Source organism: Malurus melanocephalus, unplaced genomic scaffold (genome assembly GCF_030028575.1).
Source record: "Malurus melanocephalus ecotype Western Australia unplaced genomic scaffold, MMel_1.1 scaffold_62, whole genome shotgun sequence".
NCBI lineage: Eukaryota > Metazoa > Chordata > Aves > Passeriformes > Maluridae > Malurus > Malurus melanocephalus.
Genome location: NW_026623294.1, coordinates 1,064,406 through 1,074,626, shown reverse-complemented (window position 1 = coordinate 1,074,626; position 10,221 = coordinate 1,064,406). Strand labels below are relative to the sequence as shown.

Genomic DNA, 10,221 nt, shown 5'->3' with positions numbered 1-10,221 from the left:
GGACGCTGAGGGGAGGGAGGGCAGGACGGGCAGGCTCCAACACTCGCTTCAGCTTCACCGCCGGCTCCAGCTATGGCCTCGCTCGTGAAGAAAATAATCAGCACTACTAAGGCCCCTGCACTGGGTCCCTACAGGTAATGCCTTAGCTGAGAAAAACCTGAGAGTCTTTATAGATAGCAAGTTGACCATGAGCCGGCAGTGCGCTTGCGGCCAGTGCTTTCCTGGGGTGCATCGGGAAAAGTGTGGCCAGCCGGTCGAGGGAGGTGATCTTGTCCCTCTGCTCGGCCCTGGTGAGGCCACATCTGGAGTGTTTTTTCCAGTTTGAGTTGCTCAGTACAAGAAAGAGAAGGAACTACTAGAGAACATCAACAGAGGGGCGCGAAGATGATGAGGGGTTTGTAGCATCTCTTGTGAGGAGAGTCTGAGGAGCTGGGCCTGAGAAGAGAATAAGACTGAGAGGGGATCTCATCAACACCTATAAATGTTGTCATTTAAATAATTTATATTATTCCAAGGCAGCTGCCAAGAGTATAGTGCCAGACTCTTTTCAGCGGTGCCCACTGGTAGGTTAAGGAGCAATGGCCATATACTAAAAGAGAAGAAGTTTCACCTCAACATGAGGAAGAACTTCCTTACACTGAGGGTGACAGAGCCCTGGAACAGGCTGTTCAGGGAGTTTGTGGAGTTTCCCTTTCTGGAAACATCTGAAACCTACCCTGGATGTGTTCTTGTGTCATCTKCTCTAGGTGACCCTGCCTTGGAAGGGGAGTTGGACTGGATGATCTCTAGAGGTCCCTTCCAACCCTACCAATTCTGTGATTTTGTGAGAGGGAGGTCTCTCAGGAGACACAGGAGCAGGTTTTGCTGGTGGAGTTTTGGCAGGTCCCTGGGGGTCAGGCAGGCTTGGGGCTGAGGTGGGGGCAGGACCCCTGAGCAGGAGCAGTCCCAATACCCCTTTCCCCCAGTAGCCCCTGGGGACTCTGGAATCACAAAGCACAAGTGGGGCTGTGGTGCCATGGCAAACTGCAGCCCAACAAGGGGAGGGGGATGTACTTCAAAAAGTTAGTTTGGGTAAATAATTCTGAAATTAGTGGTAAGCAGTGAGTGGAAAAAAGCCCGAGAAAATTATTCTTCTCAATGAAAAGGTGCTTGGCTACAGAGAATYACGTTGTGTAGGGAAGCTAGAGAGTGCTGACTATGAAAGTGACGGGGAATGAAGACTGAGCCCAATCCAGGGTGAGTTTGGTTAAATGGAGARTTCAATGCCTAGGAATTGCAAATTCTTTCCTATTTTTAATAGTTATAAATGATTTTCAGTCTGAAAACTGCTGCAAAAATAGTAAGATTTTTACCATTTTCATAAGTACATTGTTGCAGCAGATCTGCATGTAATTACAATAAAAGAAAAATCAGTTTTAATTTGAGAAAGGTTCCTCTTTGTAATTTGGATGTGAAAAAGTGTCCAATCAGTATCATAGATTCTTATAGCTAAAGTACTGAAGGGTTTTTACCAGRACATTTTGTTAGAATTCTTCTGCATTCAGGCTTTGTTTTCACAACAGCATCTTAGTGCCTTCCAGGTGTATTTTTGTTTTGAGCTTTTTAAGCTTCAAACTGTGTTTCTTACAGGCATCMTAAAGATGGAAAAATACAAAGTGTAGAAGCAAAGAGACATGACATGAAGGTTAACCTCTGTAAACAATAAACTGTTGGTGGATTGCAGCCAGGGGCCTGTCATTGCTTKGCATCAGGAGAACATCTAAGACATGGGAAGGCAACAATTATTTGGCTGCCAACACACACTACTGCCCCAACTCTCCATTCCAAAATTTTGTGCTTTTTGGTAGTTCTTGATGAAATACTGCTTATTATATAGCTTGTTAAATGTATGACGGGTCTAACATCAATAAGTTTATCACTAACTTAGTTYATCAGATTTTAGTAAACTTGTCAAAGTCCAGAGAGCAGAAGTTGCATAAGAAATAACTGCCACATCTCTGCTGTGAAGTCGGTGCTTGGTAACACAGGAATGAGGGCTTAATATGGAATGAAGAATTGAGATATATGGGCTGCATTCCTGGTTCTGCTACAACCTTCAGTATGCATTTTGGTGACCTATTTTTACTGTATTTTTCATACCTTTCTATATCTAAAGTATTTGCCAGTACTTTGAGGTAAATAGATATATAAAAAGACACATAGCTGTGTTTGTGTATATATATCTCATTAATGTTTCTGACTTTTTAAAAGACACTGCAGAGATACTGCTCTTGTATTAATCCACAGTAATTTGTGCAATGAAGATCTGATTCGCTTTGCAGTCCTTGCTCCTATCGAGCATACTTCCTAACACCATCTCTGTGATGGACAATGTTGTTCTGAGGTCACAGTGTCTGTYCWGTTATGCATTTAGGTACACTGAAAYGTGAATGACTTTAGACACACATTCACATCTCTGCTSATTAATGAGTAGCTATGATTGCCCCCAGTTGTGAGGTGCATCTGCAGTTAAAGAATGATGGGGATTTRTGGARTTCAAGTTTCTCTTAACTTCACCCATGCATTTGAGTGGAATAGAACTGTACTCCTTGGCTGGTAAAGTGTTCCTAGTCTCAGTGAACGGAAGATTCCATTGGTAGAGCATTCCAAGAGAAGGAATTGAAGAGGAAAGAAGGGGACCCAATAAGGCWGCTGCAGATGTTGATCTGGCTGTGGTATCAGAAGGCTTCAGCCTATTTTTTTCCAAGTATTAATGATATAGGACTCTCTAAAGGTCTCTGTTGAGGTAAACATTTAATTGTGTCATTTGCTTTGTGATAAGCAGTACAAGACAATCTCTTCTACTGGAGAGCCCAAAACTTCTTGTTGCACAGTTCTTTGTGCTTCAAACAGAAACAGAAGATTGTGCTCCGAGGGCCTCAAACACAGTAGGAGTGCTAGGAAAGGAAATGAAAGAAGTCTGTGTGTATGTGCACTCATTTCTATCAACAAGACTGTCGACTAGAAAACTTTATTCACTGGTTTCTCTTCTTTGAATGGTGTAGTTTTATGATTTACTCCAGTTTTGTTAGTTGATAATAGAAAAAAATAATCCCCATTTAAGATAGTTTACCGTATCTGACAAAATACTGGCTATTTTTTCCCTTTATGAAATTACAGGAGGATGTAGGACATGGATAAAAGGAAATATGGGAATGATGGCACTGTTCAAACTACTAACCCTGGTCATTTCACTAAGTCCCTGAATTTGSCTAGTCTCCTGTGAGGTGAATAGATTAAGACAATCCAAGTCAATCTTAGTTGAAAGATGTACTAAAAATATTCTCTGAATGTGTTCCTCTTTTTCCATTGACATTAAAGGGAAGCCTAGCAAGGTGCCTAGCTCTAGTTTGTGTAGCTTAACAGACATTTTGAATGGTCAGAACAATGCGTTTTCTTGTGGAAGGGGAAGAGATATGAGAAATGTTGACATATCACGAAGATTTTCAAAAGAATTTTTCTATAATTCCTTCACAAAATATTTTTAATTAGTACCTGAGTAGAATTAAACTATGTCTCTTGCATTATATTTGATAGGTAGTTTAAAGCTTTGCTTTCAACTTTTAACCTCTTCATGGAAGAGACATTAACAATTGCAAACTCAACTTCAGCAAAAGCACACCTGCCATTTTTATATGTTTTTCAAATATCTTGAATTCTGCATTTTTCTGAATTAATCCAGCCAAGAAGTCACTCAGGTTATTTAGTGAGAGGAGAATGATTGTTCTGGGGATGGAGTGATCAAGATRTTTTGCTGACTGGCCAGATTCATGACTCAGGAATACTGCAAGAGAACCAGGGTGCAGGGCGTCTCCTCACAGCTGTAACTCATTGTCACTGTGGTGCCTGTTTGAGAAGAAAAATGTAAAATTTATTTTGACTTTTTCTTTTTTTCTTCATTGTTCTGCAGCTGAGATGTAGTTGAAAGGTATTGTCTGCTTCTCAAAATAGCATGSAATATTTATCTGGGCAGGTGMAAAAAMAGTTTATTTTCTCTGCCTTCCCTCTGTGCTATCTGCTGTGTGAATGTGTAGCTCAGTTTAGTGTTGTGTTGCTGTACCCATACCTTATGCCTTTGCAAGAAACAGAGTTTATTTCCTCAAAACCCAATGCACTTCCRTAGATGGTCTAATCCCAGATCTTCCAAAAGCATAAGCAGAGATTGAACGTATGACTGCATGTACAGACTTGTGTGTGCATAACCTCAGTCCTCTTTCTGATACATTAGAAGGTTCTGTGGAAAATTTGAGATGTGCTTTCAGATTTGAAATTTGAAATGTTTTTATGGGGAAATATTAAACCTGAAGTGTCACTTGTGTTTTCAGCCAAGCCGTGCTGGTGGACCGGACAATGTATATTGCGGGGCAGATAGGGCTGGAGCCTTCCACTGGGCAGCTTGTCTCTGGAGGGGCAAAGGAGGAAGCCAAGCAGGTAGGAAGTCTTCCAGCAATGAACTTGCAATGGAATTGGCATTAATTAAACATGGACTTTTGAGAAATTGAGGAAAATAGAAAACATGTTTCACATCCTCCAAACAAGAAAAAAGCAGGAGGAAGTCATTCCATATTGACTAATGCTGTCATTTTTCCACTCAAACAACCTGGAGATCAGGAGAGCAATCTGTTTCATGTAGGAAGGTGAGAAATAATCAGTGTTTGAAGCAAATGTTTACACCCCAATAAAATCCCTGGCTTGAGTCAGGGAAAGATTTATTTCCCCGGCAGCAGAGGTGGAGTGAGATAATAGGATAAGAGGTGGAGTGAGATAATAGGAGCTGCATCATGTATTTACATCTAATGAATGGCTGGTTTAATATTTATTAGTGCTCCCTTTTATTAATTTTTGTTTAGGTCAGTCTTTTTTTGATAATTGAGGTTTTGCTGGTTGAACTTACAGTAAAACATGGATTCCGCCAAGTCACAAGTCATATTTGTTTCAAGATTTTTGTTTCATTTTTCTTTAGGCCCTAAAAAACATGGGAGAAATCCTGAAAGCTGCAGGTTGTGACTATGGCAATGGTAAGTGCTGCTGTGACAATGGCAAATAGGTGGTTGCTTTTACCTGAATTAAAATGCAGAAAAAATTGTATTAATATTTTAATTGCAACTGGAGAAGCTCAGGTACAGACAGTGCTACAAGTGACTACAGACATTTTAAGTGTCCTAAGCTTTGCCCCAGGTAAAAGCAGGTTTGTATCTGTGGTGTTAATATTCTAGACACTTTAAACACTTTTTGGGTGGAGAACTTTAATGGTGGAGCCACGCCAGCATTAATGCTGAGTTAGGCAGTTCTGGATAAAAAATTCTAGCATCAACTATTTTCAGGGCTTCTATGATTTTTTTTTTTGGCAGCAGATATGAGCTACTGCCAGCACTTGGCTTACAACAGCTGTTTTAATTGACCTGCTTATCAGTTCAGTGCCACTTGGAAGAATGTGGCTTTTTCAGACTGTTGGGTTTTGCTTGACCTGGTTTTTGATGGTGTGTGGGCCACAAAGATGGCTGCTGTGAGAAGCTTCTGGGAGCTTCTACCATGTCCAGCAGAGCCAATCTCTGATGGCTCTGAAGATAATGGACATGCCACTGGCCAAGCCTGGGCCAATTAGAGAGATTTGTAATGCCTCTGTGATAGATTTAAGAAGAAGATCAAAACAGAGACAAAGGGAGTTTTCTTCAACCAGAGAAGGAAGAGGAGATGAGAACATGTGAGGAACAATATGGAGATGCCAAGGTCAGTGGAGAAGGAGCAGGAGGAGGAGAGGGACCCCACGATGATGGAGAGGAAGGACTCCTCTCCCTGAGYGGGGGAACAAACTGACCAAAACCCCCACACCCTGCTCCCTGTGTTGTTGTTTTCAAGGAGGGAGGGGTTTGGGGGAAAGARTGRTGTCTTAAGGGCTTTTTTTACTTTYCATTATTCTCCTCTGACTCTGTTAGTAATAAATTCACTTTTCAACTCCAAGTTGGGCCTGTTTTGCCCTTTGAAGTGTTTCCTCCTGGTTTCTTAACTCATGAACGCTTTGTTAATATTTTTTTTTCCCTCTCCACTGCCCAGTTGTAGTAAGAGAGAGTGAGTGGGTAGCTGTTGTGGGTGCCTGGCATTTGGCCAGCATCCAAACCACGACACAGACCTAGTCAGTAATGGCTTAATTCCTTAAAGTTTTTTTACTTACTAGCTGCTCAGAWTTTTTTAGGTGGTTCCCTAGGTTGTAGCTCGAATGGTCAATATCTGTTTGCAAAACTCTTCAAAATGTTTAGAATACTTGAGAGAAATGTATGGAATATAAGCAAGAAATGCACCAAAGTTTTTCAATTTTGTATGCAAGTCAGAGGTCTAAAATAACTGTAKTTATATAATTTCTAGTTGTGAAGACTACGGTTTTGATGGCAGACATGAAGGACTACAATGATATTAATGATGTTTACAAACAATGTAAGTAGATATTTTGCCTGTGTTTTACCCTTACGACTTGTGGAATGAATTAAGTTCATGGTAATCAAAGTGTTTGAATGACCTAGATGATGTAGTTCCATATACTTTGAAATTCCAGTAGAAATACAAAAAAAAAATTTTCAATTATCAGATAAAGCACAGCCTAATTTCACATGGATTTGCTTTCTACCATCCCACTAACTCACTGTCTTGTGAAGATCMATTCCTGCTACCCCTACAGGTTGATTTTCCATGCCTCTTTATCTTGCTTGATGCTCTGTTCTCCCTGATATAATTCTACTGTAAGCAGCCTTCAAATGCAGAATTTCAGATTTTGTAACTCCATTCCTTAAAAGTCTGTATCTTTGAACAATTTGAGGGTTATTGTTATGGGACAGAGCTCACTTTTTATACAAGGGTGAGCCATACTGGGCCATTTGAGGAAGAAAAAGAACAATGCTTGGTCAGCAAAACTGAATGTAGACTGAAATAAATGATTCCAATGAGCCATGTTGTGCAGTATAATTTGGGAGAATATGCGTAAGTTCCTTATTTATATAGTTTTTGCTTTTAATTAGGTAACAATATCTGGTCTTGTATGAAGTCTTACTGCTGAGCCACCAACAGTCTTCTGCTTGTCCAAAGGGGCTGAGGTGTGTGTGTGCTGAAGCAGGGTATAACCAGACCAGCTGGATGCTTAGTTACTTGTTGCCTCCAACCTGTAGTTTGAGGAAACAGTTGTTGCTGTTCTTTGATTATTACTGCATTATTATCTCAGTGCAGAACCCCAAAACTGCCATTATTAATAGTTTTGTGATAACTGTCACTAGTAAAACTTTAACTTAAGTATACAAATTCCTTGAAAGTGTTCAGTCAGGTTGGACAGGTCTTTGAGCAACCTGATCTAGKGAGAGATGTTCTTAGCCGTGGCATGGGGGTGAATTGGGCTATGTGATCTTTAAAGGTTCCTTCTAACCTAAACTATTCCAATATTCTATAAATTCAGCTCTTACATCTTTAGCAGTAACCTTCCCCATGCCTCACCCCGTTCTAGTATTGTGATTGCCAGGTCTGAGTGGGCATGGAGGAATAAGTCAAGGGCCTCTTTTTCTGCTGTTTTCCTGTGATATGAGTAAGGTTCGACTCCTGTTGACTTTATGTAAATCTGGGATTTTTGCTCATGACTCTTTTTGGCAGAGGCCTGTTTCTCTCTCCTGCTCTTTCTGTGAAAGACATCTCCCACTCCCTGGTGTTTCAAACTGTGTGATCACCATTCTGATCAGCCAAGTTGGTGTTATTAAGGCCCTGCAGTGTCAGCAGAGTGCAAGTTATCACTGGCCACTAGATCCCAACAGCAGCTGACTGCTTGGTGATGAATGGCTCACTCAGATWGAGAGCWGTCAGTGAACARGACAAAACAACAAAGGGGAAATGATAGCAGAGAAGTCTTGTACCCTTGAACCTGAAACTAATTGATTGGATTTTATACAGATTACTTTGAACTGTTTTATCAAGCAAAGTTTACTGATTGMTGGATGTTTCTGTTTAAATTACAGTTTTCAAGTCAAACTTCCCAGCCAGAGCAGCCTATCAAGTTGCTGCTTTGCCCAAAGTAAGTGTTGCTTTTCTGTCTAAAAAAAAACCCAGAATTTTCTGAAATACCTTGCTACTAAAGTATTCTGACAGCTTTTCTTATTCTGAAATAACTTAAATTGTAATTATTTTAATGAAGACTCTTAATTAGTTTTTTTTTCTGAGTATAACACTGTTATTCCTACATATCTGAATATGAGATACACATTTTTTTTATGGTGGAAGATGGATGCAACACTAGAAATAAGGGCWTATGATATTTGAGTAAGCATAAATTGAAATACCAAATTACTTAACATCGCTAAACCAGTAATACAACCRTCAGAAGTACAATCTCTCTCAAATGTCCATCTGTTCTTACAAGATTGTGTTGCTCATCCAATTGCTTCACAAAATAGATRTATTAAATTCTTAATATGTTTTTTCATTGTTTTGTCACAGGGRGCCAGAGTTGAGATTGAAGCTATTGCCATTCAGGGACCTCTCCAAGATGCTTCAGCCTGACTATAAGTAGAGACTGAGTATCCACAATGGCAGTTTTAGATTTAATTATTACTTCTCCCKTATATCCGATTTCTACAGTTGACTAACATCAGTTACATACAATTGAAATCASTAAACTCACCAAGGAAAGGTGCTTTCTTCAGGACTGGGGCCTTGGATTCTCACAAATAYGAGCTTACAGTGAGTTCTATGCTGSCAAACCSTGAAATGTGCCYGAGTYCTGCTAAAACCAGCTGAGCCAGACTGCAGGACCGGGCCTGCCCTTGTGGTGGTGATTGGATATTCAGSTATTAAGGTACATGCCTGGGTGAATGTATTAGAGTTATACTAYGGGTGATCTGGACATGGAACACTATACTGATTTGTAATAGTGGGGCTTTAGTAACAGTTTTAAATCAGAAAAAATGACAGAAATGAGAAAATGGAGCACAAATTGTGTAGCATATACATCTTCACTTCTGAGGAATTTTACTGTCTGAATTTTCTTAACCTCTTTCTTTACATAATAGATTACTGTTGGGACTCAGATTTTTTTCATATGTAAGCAATTGCTTAAGAAAGTTAACATTAATTATTTTAGAAAGAAGAAAATTATGCTTTTCTGAAATAAAGTAGTACCTTATAAATCAGATGAAAATTAATATCTACTGTAACTTTTTTCATAATCTTTTTCATAGCAATTCAACTTTGACTATGTTTTGATTAAAAAAAACCTGCAAAACCCAAAAATTGAAAACTGTTAATGTGAATAAAATATAACTGCAGCTGCAAAAAAAGTGCTTGTCTATCCTGAGAATAAACTTTTCATGATTATCCTTTGATACTCCATTTTAAACAATCTTCGTCTTGCTTATTCAGTAAGAAATCATTTGAACCAAAAGAATAGGCTTATTATCTACATCCTRAGAGCTAACAATTAAATTCTTCAGGACAGAAATCTTTCAGCTACCMTATCGTTACAGTTCTTGGCATTTTTTCTCTGCTATTAAGGTCAGAAGCATCAGTTTGATGGGATGATTAAGCAACTGGTAATGCTAGTATCTTATCCCATCCTTCTGTATTGATCTTCTATCAAGTACAAATGGATACTGTGTTTTTAAATATCTCTTTGAAAGTTCAACYACCTCATGGCAGAGTTGATTCCCTGTCTTCCCCACAGCCATATGACTGAGCACAGTATTGGTATACTCAGGCGGAAGTGAGCAGAAATTCTTTCCTGTTGTAGTCTGTCCACATCAACATCTTTGTTTTGCTGTCTTTTGTGAAGATGCCATCCAATTACATATGGATGCTACTGTCACTGTGTCTTCTCTGTCTTTGTGTAGAAGGTAAAAGTGGCTGTATACTGCAACTTGGGGAATTTGCCRTTTCAGTGGTGGAAACATGTACCTGCTTTATCAAGTGTCCTGCCAGAGTGAATCCCATAGGCTGCTCCTTCCAGGGGCAGCTATTTGTATGCCAGAGTRCTGTGAATGTGTCAGAAGCTCTTTCTAGTCCCATCTTGTGTGATCCCATTAGCTTCATATCCGTAAGCCACAGAAGTGGTACAATGCCAGGAGGAGAGGCCATAATGCTACTTTGCTACAGGTCAAATCACAAAACGTGGGTGCAGCTCTCCACCCATTCAACACCAGACTTCAGTTCTCCTGTGTG

At 39.8% G+C, this 10,221-nt stretch overlaps 1 protein-coding gene across 1 annotated transcript; it reads left to right on the top strand.

Moving 5' to 3' along the window:
* On the top strand, positions 1–8,776 carry RIDA (reactive intermediate imine deaminase A homolog). The gene is made up of 6 exons (XM_057366252.1): positions 1–134; positions 4,365–4,470; positions 5,003–5,057; positions 6,403–6,471; positions 8,028–8,083; positions 8,506–8,776. The coding sequence occupies exons 1-6, from the start codon at positions 73–75 to the stop codon at positions 8,566–8,568; spliced, it is 411 nt and encodes a 136-aa protein (XP_057222235.1). The 5' UTR covers positions 1–72; the 3' UTR covers positions 8,569–8,776.
* The last annotated feature ends 1,445 nt before the right edge of the window (positions 8,777–10,221 follow it).